The sequence below is a fragment of the Sciurus carolinensis genome, chromosome 3 (assembly GCF_902686445.1).
Source record: "Sciurus carolinensis chromosome 3, mSciCar1.2, whole genome shotgun sequence".
NCBI classification, from domain to species: domain Eukaryota; kingdom Metazoa; phylum Chordata; class Mammalia; order Rodentia; family Sciuridae; genus Sciurus; species Sciurus carolinensis.
The window spans coordinates 62,003,581-62,023,053 of record NC_062215.1 but is presented as its reverse complement, the minus strand read 5'-3'; the positions used below and the strand labels follow the sequence as shown (position 1 = coordinate 62,023,053).

Genomic DNA, 19,473 nt, shown 5'->3' with positions numbered 1-19,473 from the left:
GGCCACCTTGCCCACAGATAGCCCCGCCGTTTACAAATCCCCACTGACCCTGGAAGCAGACTGGGGGTGCACAGTGCATCTGAGGTGCCGACTGTGTCCATTACTTCCAGAATCTCTGTGTGTGACGAGGACAAGTTCCGCCACAACGAATTCATTGGGGAGACGCGAGTGCCCCTAAAGAAGCTGAAACCCAACCACACCAAGACGTTCAGCATCTGCCTGGAGAAGCAGCTGCCGGTGAGTGGGCCTCGGGCTCCCTCCAGCTACCAGGCTGTGCCCACCCATCCAGCACCCTCTCTGCTGGAGCTCAGGGCCACGAGGATTTACTAAGCACCTACTGTGCACCCAGTAGGGTCATAGTTGCCTGGGAGATGGACAACATGCCCTGACTGTTGGAGGCACCAGGTGAGGCTCATGAGCAGAGCAGATAGAGCAAGGGAAGGGAGGCAGTCCCAGGAGCTGGGATGGAGGGGGGCTAGGAAGGACTCGGCTTTCACCCTGAGTGACACGGGTGCACAGGAGGATGTGAAGCATAGGCATTGCTTCATTCATTGACATATTAACGGCTCCCTGCCTCCTGGAGAGGGAGGAGACGGGAGAGCAGAGCCATGAGCAGGCCCAGGCTGGGGTGGGTGCCAGGCTTGCTTCTAGACTGAATGCACCAGCGCTGGACCCTCAGGCAGCAAGGACAGGGGCAGTTCTGGTGTCCTGGACCTGAGCAACTGGACAGATGAGGTGACTGTTAACTAGGAGCAGCTGGGGTGATGGCCCAGGCGCTCAGTTGGATGGTGTTTGTCTTGAAGTGTCTGTGAGATAACCAGAGGAGACAGCAAGTAATTTTTTCCTAGAAATTGCAATTGTTTGCAAACAATGTCTCAACAGTTTGCCCTCCAGGGGCCTCAGCAGCTGAGCCCCTGCCTGTCTCAGTCTCTGTCTCTCTGCGCTCCTCCCACCCCCTGCAGCCTTGTCTACACCCTGGTCAGAGGCCTAGAGGGGTCGTCAGGAGTCCCCAGTGTCCCAGGGCCAAGACAAACACTTGGCCCTCAGCAACCCAGTGTCCAGGACACGAGCAGTGGCACATCCTCCCCTCAGAGGCTCTGTGCTAGAGGAAAGGGTGGGAGGACCCGGATTCTCAGCAAGCTCAGCCCAAGCCAACGTCCAGGAACAAGTCAGTCTGCAGGCTGAGCTTCCCACTGAAGCCCGTCCTACCTTTTTGCATAACCTGATCAAGTTTTCTTCCCTTGTCACCTTCTCTCCCACTCACAGACATTTGTGTGATGGATATAACCTTTTCTATTTTATTATTAGTCACCAACCACAGGTAACCCAGTTTTTCCAAACGATCTGCATCACCAAGGGAGGCTCTGTCGTCTCCCACAGCAGCAGTATTCCCTCCCGAGTTCTGATCACGCGCCCCAGCAACCGTGTGGGCGTGGACGTGTGTGGCTTGTGCGTAACCCTGTGTCTGTGTGGATGTCTATTAAGTGCCTGTGAGTGTATGTGTGTCTCTGTGCATGCATGGATGCACGAGTGTGTGGGAATCTGTGTGTGTTTGTGCCCTGGGCATGATTCAGCCCTGGCTGAGTCTTGCTTGAATTTTCTGCAGGCTTTTTTGAGCAGTTTGGGGTCACACAGTGACCACAGGACTGCAGCTTGGGATAACCGCTATGTTCGTAAAGACGCATATAGGTGGTGCATTTTGGATTTTACAGTCTGTATACATTATATGTTCTAAGAAAACACTGAACAAAGCCCAGTCCATTGGTCTTCATATGAAACAACCCAAATATAATATCCCACACCTGAAAAAATAGCAGAAAACATCTCTGTTCATATACACTGTTTCATTTTCACATGTCACACAAACGCCCTCAGCCACCGTGACAGGTATTTAGAGCTGAGCCGTTAGTACTGCCTGCCTGAGTGCTGGGCTAAGAAGGATGCCGAGGCTGCCTCTGGGCTCGGGTGGAGGCTGTGAGCAATGCTGCAGGCCGTCCCCTCTGGGTGTGGAGCTGGGGAAGGGGGCCTGTGGGTCCTGGGTGCATCCGCCCTGCCAGGCATCCCTCCCCCTCCTCACAGGAGTCTCGGCGCTAGGAAGGTTTGGACGTGGTCCCACAGGAGCTCACATTAGTGCCAGACAGAGCACAGTTGTGAGCAAAGGCCAGGCCTGCATGATAGGAGCCTGGCAGTCCTGAGCAGGGGCCTCTGGGCACACAGGGCTCAGCTGGGTGGCAGAGGACAGAAGAGAGGCGGTTCCTGGTGAGCAACAGCGAGGAGGAAATGCAGTCTCGGGATGAGGAATGGAGAGGCACCTGGCCAACTGGGGTGGGAGATGAGATGGAGTGCTGGGAAGGTTGGGTGGGACCCCGGAGGCAGGCACTGGGCACTGCTGAGGCTCAGAAGGGGACTGGGTGGCTTCTCCATCCAGCCCCCAGCTGCTCTGAGGCTGGGAAGGGGAAGAGCTCCATCTTCTGAGCCCTCCCCAAGGGTCCCCAGCCCTGAGAGGCTCCAGGAGGCAGCCCAGGTCTTCTGAGGCCAGGGGGAGCCCTTGTTTCCTAGCCAGCTTCCTGTGCCGGGCAGACCCTTTGACCTTTCTCTAAGAACCTTCAGGAGGGGAGAGATGAGCAGAAAGGCCAGAGAGGACATGGCCATGACCACTCTGCAGCGTCCTGCAGGCAGACAGATTGAGGAAGTGAGGCCCAGGATGCCTCAATGTGGCAGGGGCGGGAGCAGGCAAGGACAGCCCAGTGACTTCCCTGCCCAACAGGTGGACAAGACGGAAGACAAGTCCCTGGAGGAGCGAGGCCGCATCCTCATCTCCCTTAAGTACAGCTCGCAGAAGCAGGGCCTGCTGGTGGGCATCGTGCGGTGTGCACACCTGGCCGCCATGGATGCCAACGGCTACTCAGACCCCTATGTGAAAACGTGAGTGTGCTGCTACGGCCTCCTTCCCCTCCTCGCCTCAGGGATGGGAAGCCCGTGTGGCCAGCTGTGGCCCAGCATGCAGCACCTGGGGAGCCCTGGAGGCCAGTGGGCACTGCTGCATCTGTCTACAGGTGCGGGTCCTCTTGTGTGCTCCTTTGGCAACTTGGAAGGTGAGTGTGGCCCATTACACAGGTGGAGAAATTGAGGCCCAGAGAAATGGAGTGACTTCCCAGGGTCACACAGATAGAGAATAGTTATCTCCTGATGCCAGGACCCAGAGTCATGAGCAGGTTGGAGAAGGAGGCAGGAGGAGGCAGTGCCGGTGCCAGGGGTAGCCAAGAAGCTGGGAGACATGACAGCGGAGCTCTGCCAGGCCTGCCCGTGGGTGCCAGCCCCAGGCTGCGGCCCCAGATATAGCCGAGGGTCCACCCTCTACTACCAATGCTGGCACTAAGGAGAGACACTTAACTGGGGGACCATGACCAGTGACCTGGCCCCCAGAGCTGCGGACCTGGCCAGGATGACTGTACTTCGAGCTCATAGCGGCAGATAGAGCCAGTGACCCTCTGGAGAGGAAAGGAATGGGTGCCATGGTGACCACCTTCAGTGCTTGGGGCTCTTCCCAAGCGGAGGGAACGTAGTCTGAGTTCTCAGGCAGACTGTCCTGAAAGGAGGGGAAGGAGCCTGGGGGCAAAGGTACAGGAACCAGAGTGAGCCCAGCCCAAGGGGACACTGATGAGGCCCAGGAACTGAGACCAGGGGGACGTCTGACCCCACAGGGAGGCCAGTGCTTCTCTTGGCACAGCACTGGGACACCATGCCCATTGGCCACCACCATATTTCTGTCACTTTTTAAATCATGTCAACAATGATGCAGTCCTTTGGAGAACAGCTGGGAGTTCCTTAGAAAATTAAACCCAGAGCTTCCATGTGACCCGAAAGTTTCCCTCTTAGATTTGTAACAGAGAGAATTGAAAACATATGTCCACACAAAACCGTGTGTATGAATGTTCGCAGTGGCGTTATTCGCAAAGCTAAAAATGCAAACTACTGATGAATGGATAAATAATATGTGGTTTTATTCATACGATGGAATACTACTCAGCCCCGGAAGAGAATAAAGTACACGTTGAACAATCCTAATCCAAAAATCAGAAATTCAAAATTTGCCAAGTGTGGTGGTGGCACATACCTGTAATCCCAGCAACTGGGGAAGCTAAGGAAGAAGGATCGAAAGTTTAAGGCCAGCCTCAGCAACTTAGTAAGACCCTGTCTCAAAATAAAATACAAAAAGGGATGAGGATGTGGCTCAGTGGTAAAGCACCCCTGGGTTCAATCCCTGGTACCAAAAAAAAAAAGAAAAAAAGCACCAAAATCTGAAATGTTTGAGGGCCTATATGGCACTCCAAGTAGACCTCAGGAGATGGGTCACAGTCAAATGCACTAAAAATATTGCCTAAAACTACCTTCAGGCTACATACATAACAAGGAGTTTATAAAATGTAAGTGAATTTTGTGTTTAGACTTGAATCCCTATCCCCAAGATATCTCATATGTATATACAAATATTCCAAAATCCACTAAAATACAAAACACTCTGTTCCCAAGCATTTTGAATAGGTAATAGTCAACCTGTGCTGCTAAACGCTACAATGTGGATGAAACTGTCGACACTGCTAAATAGAAGGAGGCAGACCCAAACTTATGATTGTATTTACCTGGAAGTGCAGACTAGGCAAATACACACAGGCGGAAAGGAGACGAGAGACTCGGGCACGGTGGCACACGCCTGTAATCCTAGCTATTCAGGCAGGAGGATCACAAGTTCCAGGACAGCCTCTGCAAAATAGCAAGACCCTGTCTCAAAATAAAAAGGGCTGGGGATGTAGCTCAGTGGTGAAGTGTCCCTGGGTTCAACCCCCAGTACCAAAAAAAAAGAAAAAAAAAAGAAAAGAAAGTAGATGAGCAGAGGCCCAGGGCCATGGGCAAGGAAGCCAGGAGGAAATGAGGAGCAATTGCAGGAGACACTGGGCTTCTCGGGATGACACAAATCTTCAAAAATTGCTTATGCTGGTTGTGCAATTCTTGACTATACTAAAAACCATTGAAGTGTGTGTGTGTGTGTGTGTGTGTGTGTGTGTGTGCGCGCGCGTGTGTGTGTGTGTTTTGGTACCAGGGATTGAACCCAGGGTCACTGAACCACATCCCCCACCCTTTTTTTAAATATTTTTTTTATTTAGGGACAGGGTCTTGCTGAGTTGCTTAGGGCCTCGCTAAGTTGCTGAGGCTGGCTTTGAACTTGGGATCCTCCTGCCTCAGCCTCCCAAGCCGCTGGGATTACAGGTGCATACCACCATGCCTGGAAAGTATGCCTTGCATACTTTTAAAGGGTGCATTTTTTTAATATGAATTATATTTTGATAAAGCATCGATTGGGATTTAAGCAATCAGATCACCCAAGGCTCCAGGAGCAGAGCTCATACATAAAGGGGAGCAGCTACATTGTTGGAGAATTGGGCTCCCCCAAAATGGTACTGTGGGCTACTGGTTTTCCACTTGAAAACCAGTGAATTGGATTCTGGCCTCAAACTTAGCAAAACAATGTATTCTGGTGGATTAGAGACCCCAGCACAAGAGGAAACTGCAAATGTTAGAAGACCACCAGCAGACTCCCTCTCTCCACACGTTTTTTTTTTTTTTTTTTTACTTGGGAATTGAATCCAGGGTCGCCTAACCACTGAGCAACATCCCTAGCTCTTTTCATATTGTGTGTTTTGTTTTGAGACAGGGTCTAAGTTGCTGAGGCTGGCTTTGAACTTGCAATCCTCCTGCAATTACAGGCGTGCACCACCACGCCCGGCCCAGCAGACTCTCTTTATAGCATTGGAGAGAAAGTTGGCAGACTCCAGGAGAATTGGAAAATATGTGTTCCTGATGGTCACATTGTCTTCCTTCTAGGTTTATGTCCTAGAAATCCATGTGCAGGTGGAAAGCTGTTTATGGCAGAATCACTTGCAATAAGCCACAAACTGGAAATAGCCAAGCTTTTATCAGCAGAATAGATTAATAGAACGTGGCAGATGAGTAGAATGAAGGACTATGCTGTTAAGATGAATAAATCAGAGCTAAATTAACATGGACAGCTGTCCAAAACGTGCTGAGCCAAAAAGCAAACCACAGAACTGTGCACACAATGTGTCACTGTTTACGTAGTCCACTCTTGGTATCTGCGGGTTCCACATCCATGGATTTCAGCTGTGGATCGAAAATACTATTTGATGGAAAAATTGCATCTGTACTGAATGTGTACGGGCTTTTTTACATGTCACTATTCCCTGAAAATACAGGGTAACAACTCTTTACCTAGCATTTACACTGTATTTGGTATTGCAAGAAACCTAGAAGTGACAAAGCACAGATAGGATGTGCATGGGTTGTATGCAAATATTATGTTGTTTTATTTATTTGTTTATTTATTTATTCATTTATTTTTTAGGCAGTACTGGAGATTGAACCAGGGACACACTACCACTGAGCTGCACCCCCAACCCTTTTTATTATTTGTTTGGGAACAAGATCTTGCTAAGTTGCACAGGCTGGTCTCAAACTTTTGGTCCTCTGCCTCAGCCTCCCAGGTTGCTGGGATTACAGACCTGTGCCACTGTTCCCAACACTAGGTCATTTAATTTAAGGGACTTGAGCATTTCAAGATTTTGGTAGTTGAGGAATGTCCTGGAACCAATCCCCCACTGTATTTCTGGAGGGTGGGAAGGAAGGAGAGACCAGCAGGGTGTGTCCTTTCCCTTTCCCTGTAAAACTAGATTTCTCTTCTGACAGAAATGCAATCTGAAGTCAAAATGGTGTGACCATTTTAAATCGCGTTCCGGGCCCACCTGCTGATGGACAGGAATTCCAGGTTATGTGCTGGATCTCTAAAAGCAGGGTCACACCTGGTGCCGACTTCCACCCCTGGGGCTCCTTCTTCCACAGATAGCCGGTGTGGAGCTGCCAGACCCTTGCAGCCTTGTCCTACACCCCCACCCCAGGTCAGATCAGCATGGCCTTCCGGAAATAGGCAGATCCGTGGGCAGCTCCCTGTATCCCAGTCACAATTCACCTGAGACCCCCTGAGTCTGGTTAAAACTCCCTGGCTAGGGCTGGGGAGATAGCTCAGCCGGTAGAGTGCTTGCCTCGCAAGCACAAGGCCCTGCGTTCGATCCCCAGCACCCAAAAAAAAAAAAAAAACTCCCTGGCTGAGATAGGGGTCTGCTGCTCAGGTCTCCTCAGGGTCCCCATCTTTGAAAGACTCCTTTCTGGACCATGGGTCTCCTCCCTAACGGCAGGGGGAGTGGGACACAGGCTAGATTTTGAGCGGCACCCCTTAGCTGTGTCCTTGACAGGGCACAGTGACCCAGGAAGAGTGCTAGGAAAGGACCAGACGGCCAGTGCTGAGAAGCAAGCCTTAACTGGTGAAGCTTTTGGTCTTCAGGGTCATGTTTCTAGACCTCATCCCTGATGACACCTGCCTCAGTTTCCCCAGGCCCAGCTCTTCAGCTGGGATGGGAACCTCAGGTGTGGAAGCCGAGGTTCCCTATACTAACTGGTAACACGTATGGAATACTACTAGGTGCCAGGGCTCTGCTGTGGCTCCATCCAACCCCCATGGCCTGTGTGGTCCCTTCTGTTCGTACCTCCACTCACACCAGAGGAAACTAGAAGTGACTTGCTGGGCCACCCTGGGCAACTCCCTTTCTGCTCTGCCACCCAAAGAAGGTTCTTCTAGGAACCTCTGGCAAGCAGAAATGATTATGCAGAGGGACCAGGGGTGGCACTGCGTGTGGAGAATCCATGAGCCCCAGTGGTCAAGGGCAGACGGGGGTCATGACATCAAGGGCGGAGAGATGCCAAGGGGCAGGGTCCTAGAGCTTTGCTGGAGTGGGCCCGTACCCAGACAGGTTATGCTCAGGAAGGGCACAAGGGCCTCCCAGGAGCAGAGAGGTGAGGGGAAGGGTCCCAGCAGGGGAAACAGCACAGAGACTTGGGGCAGCAAGAGCTGGCCCTAGAGCATTGTCCAAGGCTGAAGGCCCAGAGGTTGGTGCCTGTTGTTGAGCCTGGCAACTGGGTGAGGGGTCACCAGATGGATGTGAGTTGTCCAGACTTAGAACACAGAAATCCCAGAACTACCTTCCTTCCAGGGGCTTCCAAAGGCAGGGCTGGGCCACACTCCCCCTCTGTAGAACCCCCCGGCCCCACTCCAGGGCAAACGGGTAAAGGACAATGCACTAAACCCAAAGCACAGGGGCTGGGGATGTGGCTCAGTGGTGGAGCACTTGCTCAGTATGTTTGAGACCCTGGGTTTGATCCCCCACACTGCAAAAAAGAAAAAAACAAAATATCAATACATATTAAAATGGGCCAACAAGCCTACGAAGACCCATAAGTAAAAAATTCACCATGTCAAAGTGATGGGTGTAAGGGAACTCGCTGCCATTACCGTTTTCAGATTTATTCAGGTACAACTTACATATGTGTCTCCCTGTTTGAAGTTTGACTAACATGTACAATTTTGTTACCATCACCACCACAATCAAGATAGGGAATATAAACCAGGAGTTGAATACCTGCAATCCCAGCTACCCTGGAGGCAAAAGTAAGAGAATCCCAAATTCCACAAGTTAGCGAGACCCTGTTTCAAAAATAAAAATAGGGCTGGACCAACTGGGCAGGGTGGCACGTATCTGTAAATCCCCAGCAATTTGGGAGGCTGAAAGAGGAGGATTGCAGATTTGAGGCCAGCCTCAGCAATTTATCTAGACCCTCAGCCACTTAGCAAGACCCAGTCTCAAAAGAAACAAACAAACAAAACAAAAAAAAAAATTAAAGGACTGGGGATCTCAGTGATAAAGCATCTTGAGATTCAATCCCCAGCACCAAAATAAAATAAAGACTATATAGTCACTTCCCAGTGTCTGCGGGAGATTGGTTCTAGGACACTACTCCCTTCAGATACTGCATGTGTTTGCATATAGCCTATGCACATCTTCTTATATACTTCAGCTCCTCTCTAGATTATTTTTAATACCTGATACCATAAAAGTGCTATGTAAAGAGTATTTATACTGTACTGTTTAGGGAATAGGCAATTCACTCCACCTCTCAGAGGTGAAGACAGCTGTTCTGCATCGAAGTCTCAGGAGCTGATGTCTGCAGAGGGAAGAACATCTAGCTGGCGTCCCTCTCCCTGTGGGAAGCGTCCCTGTTTCTGCCAAAAGGCCTTTTCCATCCTTAAAGCTCCAAGGAGGGAGTGGCAGTGGTTGTACCCTGTGGGGATATACTGGGGGGAAAGGAAGGATGGATTTTCGCAGGGCATGGTGGCACATGCCTGGATTCCCAGTGACTCAGGATGCTGAGGTAGGAGGTTCACAACTCTGAGACCAGCCTGGGCAATTTAGTGAGACCATGTCTCAGAAAAAAAGGGGCTGGGAATGTAGCTCAGTAGTAGAGCCTCTGGGTTTAATGCCCAGTAGAGAGAGAAAGGGGAGAGGGAGGAAAGAAAGTGAGAATTCGACTTCCAGAAACAAGGGACCTCCCTTCCTAGGAGATGGAGGGGTCAGTTGGTTGATTTTGGGTGGGCAGACTTTAGTCAATGAAGGATCACTGCATCTCCCGAGCAGCACATCACTCACCTTCGTTGGGCGAAGCAAGGGGCCGGTGATCCCTCTCCAGGGACAGACAGCTCTGCCAAACCCTGCTGGCTTGATCTGCATCCCATGGCTCCTCCCCATCCCCTACCTGTCCCTCGGTTATAATTCCAGATACCTGAAGCCAGATGTGGACAAGAAGTCCAAACATAAGACAGCAGTGAAGAAGAAAACCCTGAACCCAGAGTTCAACGAGGTACAAGGGCCTGCTGGAGCTTCATGAAGGGCACTCAGTCTCCCCCGGGGTGGGTGGGCCCAGAGGGGCTGGATTTTCAAAGGGTCACTGTGGGAGCTGGAGGGTGGTGAGAGAGGGAGGGTAGGAGCTGCCAGCTGTGGGAGTGAGGTCGAACCCGGCCAGGCTGCACCAGGACACAGTGGTGCAAATGGGGATTCGCTGGGAAACTTTAGAGGATCCAGCTGATGGAATTGCGACCGTGTTGGAGGTAGGGGTGGAAAGAGGGAAGTGTTGAGGGGATTCTGGGTTCCTGGCTGGGTGACGGGTTTGGGGAAGGGGATATGAAGAAGATTGGGAGAAGCTTTGGGTGGAGTATGAGAATTCAAGATGCCCTAGGGCCTTGGGTTGGTGGGCCAGGTGGATAACTAGGTCCTTAGCACAGCTGGAGACAGACCCAAGCGGTTCCCCCACAGCAAGAGGCGTCAAAGAGTACAGGCCCTCAGGCAGAGGCCACGCCAGGGATTCCAGGCAGGAAGTGAGGCTGAGGAGCTGCTTCCAGAGAGGAAGGGTTACCAGATTTGGAAGATCCCATAAGCTGAAGGAGAGAATGTTCCACAAAGAAAGGCCTGGTCAACAAAGCCAGCCTGGGAAAAGTCAAAGATGACAAGGATTCCTTTCTGTGCAATGAGCCACAGTAAGGGGGCTTGCAGGCATCTGGAGAGAACAGTTTCAGGAACAGAGGGGCAGGTGGGTTGAGGGGCTGAGCCCTCAGGGAGAATTGGGCAGGAGGGATCAGAATCCATCCATCCTCCAGTCCTATGCACGGAGCACCCCCAACCCTCGCCCTCCCTCCTCCACGCCCTTACCCCATCCCAGAACCCTCCTGGCCATGGGCCCTTGGCCCTAACACTCCCCTTCTGGCCAGCAGGAGTTCTGCTACGAGATTAAGCATGGGGACCTGGCCAAAAAGACTCTGGAGGTCACCGTTTGGGATTACGACATTGGAAAATCCAACGATTTCATTGGTAAGAAGAGGGTACAATGGGAATTTGCCTGTCCTGGGTTTGACCAGCGGCAGTGGCTCTGAATCAGGCCACAGCCCCTCCACAGCCTCTGGAGAAAGCTGGGGCTGTGGACCACCTCCCTGCAGCATAGGGGCCTCAGACATATTCAGCCTGCCCCCATGGGACAAGAGATAGGCCCAGAGAGGTAGAGGCCTGGGAAGGCAGAGAGCAGTCTGTGAGGGAGCAGGGACAATGAGGGTCAGCACCTGAGGATGGACTCGGAGTCCATGTGGCCCCTCGTCCCCCATGGGTGTGACAGCTATGCCCAGTGAGCTCTCCCTTCCGGGCCCCGTCCCTTGCCCCTAACGCCGCCGATGCACCTACCCCAGCACTGCTCTGGTTCCCCCTTGAAGAAAGGCAGGGCCCAGGCCATGGCTGGGGCCTGGAGCGTGGATGGAAGTCACAAGGTCCACACTCAGAGCCAGGTGGGCAGGGGGAGAGTCCAGCCTCTGAGCATAGAATCCGGAAGGGAGCACCTGCCCAAGGGGCCCCAGGGAGTCAAGCGGTCACTGAGTCCCTGGCCACCCCGCTGACCCCTCCTGCAGGTGGTGTGGTTCTAGGCATCAATGCCAAGGGTGAGCGCCTGAAGCACTGGTTTGACTGCCTGAAGAACAAGGACAAGCGGATCGAGCGCTGGCACACGCTCACCAACGAACTCCCAGGGGCTGTGCTCAGCGACTGACTGCCCCTCCTGCTGCCATCCGCCCCTGCCACCCGGGCCCCACACAGGCCTGGCCCTGGGCTTCCTCACATGCCACCAGGGGCTGTGGCTCCCACACTGGGCAAGATCCAGGACGCCTGCTTGGACACACAGCCACTGCAGCCCTCACTTGGAGGACACAGAGGGAGCACCCAGCCACTCCAAGGGGCAGGAAGGACAGACCCTGGAGACGAGGGAGGACTGGGCCAGTTTTCAGCCCCCTGGGGCTCTGGAGGGCCAGCAATGGGAGAAGACCTGGGTCTCAGCACCTGCTAGGGGAAGGGGACAGGGCCATCCAGGGGAAAGGGTCCTTCAGAGGCCAGCAGTAAGGCACAGGTTGAGTGCAGAAGTGAGGGGCACTCTAAGTAGAGCCAAAGAGAGCAGAGGAGGGAGGTTTCGACTGCACCCATTTCTCTCCAGCATTAAGGGGCAGGTGGGGGTAGTCCGTGAGCAGAGCCTGGTAAAGTTCCCAGAGACTCCAGTGAACCCAGGCAAATTGGCAGGTGCTTCACTCACTGGTCTATAAGCCCATGGTGGCGAGTGAGACGTGGGCCTGTCTTCCAGGAGCTCCCCATCTAGTTAGGGAGCTGGACACAAACCATCACAACAGAGGGGTAAGGATGCCAGAACCAGCCCAGCCTGTGTGCAAGTGCTGCAGACACTGCTGGCGGCTGGGAGGGAGGGCAGGGCAGGCTTCCTGGAGGAGGCGGTGTCTCCGTAAGGCCTTCAAGGGTGAGTGGGTGTTTGGAGGCAAAAATGAAGGGCAGTCCAGGCAGGAGGAGTGATTTGCAAAGGCTGGGAGAGGAGTGAAAGGCGATGGGACCAGGCAGCTGTGTGGCCCTGGGGTTTGCTAGGTTTGGCAGGTGTTGGGCTTGTGGCAGGTGGGAAGTGGCAGAAGCACCATGATGTTGGCTCAGAGTCATGCTCAGCTCTCAGACCCAGCTCTCCCACTGTGACCTCTCCTCCTGAGGGACCTCAAAGATGGACCATGCCCCTGGTTCTTCCCAGCACGTGTCCAGTTAGTGGCAGAGGAGAAAAGAGCCCCTCACACATGAAAAGAAGCAACGTTCCTCCTGTCCTCCTCCTCTTCCCTGTTCCCTCCCTGCTGGATTGAAGCTGGGTATTGTGGTTGCTCAGTAGCTGAGAGACCCTGCCTGTCTTTCTCTCCAGGAATGGGGGTTAAGAGCTTCTCAATCTTGGAGCCCAGGGTTGGGCCTGAAGCCCCCAAACATCAAAGGGTCCTTCAGGAATGCTGGATTCATAAATGCAAAGCCAAGGAGTTTCAAAATCACAGCAAAACCCCACTGTGTTCAACCCATTGGTGCATGACAAGTTATGAAGGCCCAGAGAGGGAAGGTAACCTACCTAAGGACTTGCAGCCCTAGCAAATCTGGAACCAGGACTCATGGCCCCTGCCCCACTCCAACCCAGAACTCTGGACACCACATTTCAGGGGAAGTAAGGAGCTAAGCACACACGTAGGAGGTCCCGCCAGCTGCCATCCCAGGGCCTGCCCCGCCTGCTGCCCACCCACACAGCTGCCAGGGTTCATAGGCATGAGGGCTGAACCTTGTGCTGCAGGCACAAAGCACATCACCATCCAGGGTACAGGGGGATGCTTCAAGTCCCACGTGCCCCTCAGTCCTTTGCCAGTCAGCAGAGAAGACAGGACTCCAGCCCCCTTCCCCCCACAGTATCTGGCCACCCTTGTTGCTCATGGAGACTTGGTTTCCCCATCTGAGGGTTTTGCCTTGTGTTATGGGATGAGCAAACACTGTCTTAATGAATTTTCACAACCCTATGAAATGGTTGGAGTGGTCACCACCATTTTACAAAATGAAACAGATTGAGAGAAGCTGAGTAGTTTGCCAAGGCCACATAGCTGGGAGGAGTTACACCAGGATTCAAACAGACTCTTTGATTGGAGGTTGGGACTCCCCAGGTCCTTCTCTCCTGGGATGTTGGGGATTCGGTGAAATCTGGTGCAGAACAGAGATGTGGGGCCTTGTCACTGTCCTGCCATCTTGCCCTCTTGTTGGCATTGAAACCATCTGTGCCACTTAGGGCTTTCCCAGAAGCCCACGCCCACACCCTGGAATTGACCTGCCCTCTAGGCCTCCGAGTTTGATCAAGGGGACAAAGGCAAGGGCTCCTCTTTTCTTTACACAACCAGAAAGGAGAATCTGTGGGGCCTAAGGTAAGAAGTGGCCTACTTTTGAGGTACCCAGTGTTGGGTGAGCCGAGTATCTTCTCATCTTGGAAACTCAGTAACCGGTGAAATGATGGAAGAGCTAGAAGGAACTTTGAGTTCCACCTAGTATGACGTCCTTATTAGACACATGGGAAGATAGGCCACCAAGAGGAAGGAGCCCCACTGGAACAAGAAACAAGGATTCCTGGCACCCAGGTCAGGGCCCACCACTGCCACAGACAGTGCAGAAATGGGCCTGTTGGTCCCTGTTGACCACAGGAAGAGACAGGCTAAGAAGCGGGACTTCAGGCCAAATAGCTCAGGTGCAAGGCGGGGCGCGAGGTAGGAGGCCTCTAGGAAATGACAACCTTCTTCAGGATCCTGGCGCTATTCTAGAGCCCAGGCACATTATATTTCTGTTAAAGAAAAGGCGCTTTGAGAAGCTATAGAATTGGTTCTGCTTTTGACCCCGAACAGGCATCTTTTCTCTAATTCATCAGCCCTACAAAGACAAGAAATCTAATGCCAAAAAAAAAAAAAAAATCATCCCAAAGTCAGGTGTCAGTAGCCAGGGCGTCTCCCGATGCGCTGCGTCCACCTCGCGCCCTGGTTTCCGCCCCGCCCACCACCACTACTAGCCAATCCCCGACGGGCCCGTCTTCCAACCCTGAGGCGGTAACCTCCTGACATCTAGTGGCGAGAGCGAGGAACTGCACCTCCCCGGCCCGCCCGCCCGCCGAGCCCGGGCCGTGCATGTCCTGCCCTTTGTTCTTTTTCAAACCGAGTGAAACCTCCCAATGCATGGACTCTGGCTGTCATCGATGCAGACTCGCGTGCACTGCTTAACCGTTTTGCTACCACGTGTCGGCTGCAGAAACTGTCCTCAAACTGCAGCTCCACAACACAATTTTTCTACTTTCGTCAGACCTACCCGAAGGTGTCCTTTTTAAGTCTTATTTGTTAATATTTATAATGACATATAATCCAAAGTAAATGGAAAGTCATATTGCGATCATATTGACTTAGGAGATTCTCATTTTAATAGATTTGGTGGAATGAGGGGGAGGGTAGAACTTAGCACACTGTCTCATTTACTTGTCACCAATAATCCATTGGAGATGGGTACCCAAGTACCAGATGGGGGAAACTGAGACTGGGAGAGCTTAAAATGTGTGTGCAAATCACACAGCTGGTCAACGACAAAACCGGGATTCAAACCCAGGCCTACCACAGTAGGTAATGATTCTATTCACTCATTCATGGAGATAATCAACAAATAGCAAATATAATAAGGACATGTGAGAAGATGACAAGAAAAAAAATATGAGCATAAAGGAACCAGATGGGGAGTGGAGATTATGCTTAAGTGGGCAGGGCAGGTGGACCTCCAGAGACTTTGGAGCTAAGACTTGGATGAGGAGAAAATGAGCTGTGGGAATACCTGGAGAAGTGCGTTCCAGGTGCAGAGAATCACCAGGGCCTCTGGAGGCAGGGGCAGGCTTGGCCAGTGTGACCAGAGCAGGGCAGGGCAAGGAAAGATGATAGATGAGACCAGAAGGGAAGAGGGGGTGGGGGTGGGAGGATGGGTGTCTCATAGGGCTTTTTTTTTTTTTTTTTTTTTTTTTTTTTATTATTGTAAACAAATGGGATACATGTTTTTTCTCTGTTTGTACATGGCGTAAAGGCATACCATTTGTGTAATCATAAATTTACATAGGGTAATGTTGTTTGATTCATTCTGTTATTTTTTTCCCTTCCCCCCCTCATAGGGCATTAAAAAGACTGGTCTTCACTCTGAGATGAAGGGTCATCAAGATCAAAAGACTGCCCAGTAGAAATTAAACCTGTAATCTGGGACAGATAATCAGACCCAGCATGACCACAGCATGGTGGCTGGGTTCTAAGCAGATTATGCTGCCAGTGACTTTGTTGGACATTCTGGCTTCCGGTCTCCCTTAGCAACCGCCTATGGGTTGGCTTGGTTTTCCAGCCCATTCTCTGAACTACCTGATACCCTTCCAGAGCATTCCTTTTCTACTTGTGTTGACCATAATAGGATAGTGTTATTTGTAACAGTGGACCTGCCCGGTGCTCTGATGTAATCTGGACATCTAGGTCTTAACTCTAATACCATCACTTCATAAGGCCTGCCCTTGACAAACCTAGTCATGTTCTTCCTGTCTCCCTGCTTTCTCTTCTTCATGGTCTTTAACAACAAATCATCTCCTCACTCACCTTGATTTTATTTTGAGATAGGGTCTCACTAAGTTGCTCAGTCTGACCTCAATTTTGATCCTCCTGCCTCAGCCTCTAGAGTTGCTGGGATTACAGACATTTGCCATTGTGCTGGGCAAGTACTCTTTTTAAAAACAGCTTTATTGAGGTATATTTGATATACAAAGAACTGTATATATGTACAATTATCATGGCTGTTTTCATGTGTCCATCAAATGGCAAGATTTCTTTTGTTGTTGTTGTTGTTGTTGTTGTTGTAAATGGACACAATAACTTTATTTTTATGTGGTGCTGAGGATTGAACCCCTGCATCACACATGCTAGGCAAGTGCTCTACCACTGAGCCACAATCACTGCCCCAATTTCCTTCTTTTTTAAAGACTGAATGACATTTCACTCTTTGTGTCTAGCACATTGCTTTATCCACTCACCTGTCCATGGCCACTGGGGTCACTACACTCACTTCCTCAGCATGGAAATGATCCAAAATGGTGACCTCAGACCCAAGTTTCAGTGGACTTTCAATTATTTGGCTTTCCACAGCTACCTAGTAACGTTGTTTCTTAGTTTATATTCTCAGGAGAGCAATGACTTGATCCAAGTTATGACTCACTTCCTTGGGTCAAAGGGCAAGAGTTAACCTTACATGGTAAAACTATGGCTACAGGCAGGACACACGGGGTCTTTCACAGGAAGTCCTGAGTCACTAAGAGGAATGAGAAGTGCTAGCCAAGGGAAAGAAGAGACAGAAGTCAAGACTCAATGCCACAGTATAGAGACCATTCTAAAAACAATAAACAGGAAACAATCATTAAAACAAAACATCAAGGAATAGGGTGCACACCTGTAAACCCAGTGACTCAGGAGGCCCCGGGCAGGAGAATCCCAAGTTCAAGGCCAACCTGGGCAACTTAGTGAGACCCTCTCTCAAAATAAAACATAAAAAGGATGGAGGATGTAGCTCAGTGGTAGAACACAGCTGGGTCCAATCCCAAGTACCAAAAAAAATACTTAAAAAAACTTTTTTAAAACACGGAAATGACCTCAATGATTCAGAGTGAATAAATTCCATTATGGTTCATCTTAAGCCTAGAAATTTATGCAGCTATTTTCATTCCTTATGATGAATAATGGCAGGTTATCTGGAAAAAGTTATGATGTGAAAGGAACAAAGGATTAAATTTGAGTGTAGAGTGCAATCTTTACTTTTCAATGTATGTTGTTATTGTGGTAATTATATATATATATATTTTTTTTCTTTTATTGCCTGTGCTTTGGGTGTCATATCCAAGAAACTAATGTCAAATCAAATGTCATAAAGATGTTCCTATTTTCTTCTAAGAGATTTGTACCTTTTAGCTTTTACGTTTTGATCCATCTTGAGTTAAATTTTCTATATGTTATATGGTGAGGATCCAACTTCATTCTTTTACAAGTGGATATCCTGTTTTCCCATATCATTTGTTAAAAAGATTTTCTTCCCCAATATTTGATGTTGGTACCCTTTTCAAAAATCAATTGACCATAGATGTAAGAATTTATTTCTGGACTATTTATTTCAGTGGTTACATGACTTTCCTGTGTCAGTAGTATGTTGTTTTGATTACTGCAGCTTGCTTTTTTTTTTTTTTTTTTTTGTACGAAGGATTGAACCCAGAGCTGCTTAACGGCTGAGCCACATTCCCAGCCTTTTTTATTTTTTTGAGACAGGGTCTCACCAAGTTCCGAGCCGCTGGGATAACAGGGTATACCACCAAGCCTCACTACTGCAGCTTTTGAGTAAGTTTCAAAGACACTAGAAAACGAGTTCTCCAACTGTTTTTCCTTTTCAGAATTGTTTCGAGTTGCCTTAAAATTCCATATGAATTTTAGGATGAACTTTTTTCTGAAAAAAGACACACCACTGGAATATTCAGAGATTACATTGAATTTGTAGATCACTTTAGATAACAATATTATCTTCCAATCAACTTCCACTTATGTTTGTCAACTTCTTTCAGCAATGTTTTAAGGTTTTCAGTCTTTCACTTCCTTGGTTAAATTTATTCCCAAGGACTTTATTCTTTTTGTTGCTATTGGGAAGACAATTTTTTGTAATGTTTGTTCCCGTGTGTAGAAATGCAACTGACTTGTGCTGACTTTGTATATTGCTGAATTGTTAACTCTTAGAGGTTTTCTACATAAACATGTCACCTGTCAACAAAGATAATTTTACTTCTTGCTAATTTGGATGCCTTTTTTTTTTTCTTTCTTGAATCAATGCTTTGGCTAGATCTTTTAGTATCATGTTGCATAGAAGTGATAAAAGGCATCTTTGTCTTGTTTCTGATATTAGAGAAAAAATTTCAGTCTTTACCATTGAGGATAGTTAGCTGAGGGCTTTTCCTATATGTGTGCTCAGGAGGTGTACACACAAACACACACACATAAACATCCTTTAGTATCTTTTATTATATGTCCTTTATTATGTTTAGGTAGTTCTGTTCCACTCCTAGTTTACTGAATTTTTTCAACTGCTTTGTCTGCACCAACTGAAGTGATCACATGGTTTTCTCTTCATTCTGTTAATGAGATATATATGGCATTAATTTTCATCTGGTGAACCATCCTTGTATAACAGGAATAAATAGCAGTTGATTGTGGTATATACTCCTTTCAACATGTTTTTGAGTTGGGCTTTTTAGTATTTTGTTGTTTATTTTTGCACTGATATTCATAAGGGATATTGGTTTGTAGTTTCCTTGTAGCCATCTTTGGATTTTTGCTGTTTTTGCAGTGCTGGGATCAAACCTGGGGCAAGTACACTACCACTGAGCTACACCCCCAGCCCCCATATTGTATTTGGCATCAGGGAAATGTTGGTTCAATAGAATGAATTAGGAAGTATTGTCTCTTATTTATTTTAGTTGTAGATGGACACAAAACCTTTATTTTCATGTGGTGCTAAAGATTGAACATGTACTAGGCAAATGCTCTACCACTGAGTCACACTCCTAGACCAAGTATTGTCTCTTCAATTTTTTGGGAAGGGTCTGAGAAGAACTGGTGCCAATTCTTCTTTCCAATTTTGAGAGAAGCCAGGCACAGTGACTTGAAATCAGATACTCAGGAGGCTGAGACAGGAGGATGGCTAATTCAAGGCCAGCTTGGGCAATTTAGCAAGACCCTGTGTAAAAATAAAAATAATAAAAAGAAAAAGGACTGGGGATGTAGTTCAGTAGTAGACTACCCCTGGGGGTTCAATTCCAAGTACTTAAAAAAAAAAAAAATTCCCAAAAAGCCCTCCCTCATCAGGACAGCTAAAATAAATAATTTTAGCAAAGTCACAGAATATACAATAATCAATATTCTTATAAGTAGCAGCATTTTAAAAAGCAATACTGCTTAAAAGAAATGTAAAGAATCAAATACAATAAGAGATACCAGATTTTTGCCTAAAAAACCTACAACAGTCCCTTCTCCTGAGATGACTCTCTTCCTTA

At 49.3% G+C, this 19,473-nt stretch overlaps 1 protein-coding gene across 1 annotated transcript in view; it reads left to right on the top strand.

Moving 5' to 3' along the window:
- Doc2b (double C2 domain beta) overlaps nucleotides 1-14,327 on the top strand; it is a 33,092-nt gene extending 18,765 nt beyond the window's left edge. The window contains exons 5-9 of the mRNA XM_047544619.1: nucleotides 111-237; nucleotides 2,768-2,925; nucleotides 9,741-9,822; nucleotides 10,730-10,826; nucleotides 11,411-14,327. Coding sequence (XP_047400575.1) covers nucleotides 111-237; nucleotides 2,768-2,925; nucleotides 9,741-9,822; nucleotides 10,730-10,826; nucleotides 11,411-11,547 — 601 coding nt within the window. The 3' untranslated portion in view covers nucleotides 11,548-14,327. The remainder of the gene's footprint in view (nucleotides 1-110; nucleotides 238-2,767; nucleotides 2,926-9,740; nucleotides 9,823-10,729; nucleotides 10,827-11,410) is intronic.
- The last annotated feature ends 5,146 nt before the right edge of the window (nucleotides 14,328-19,473 follow it).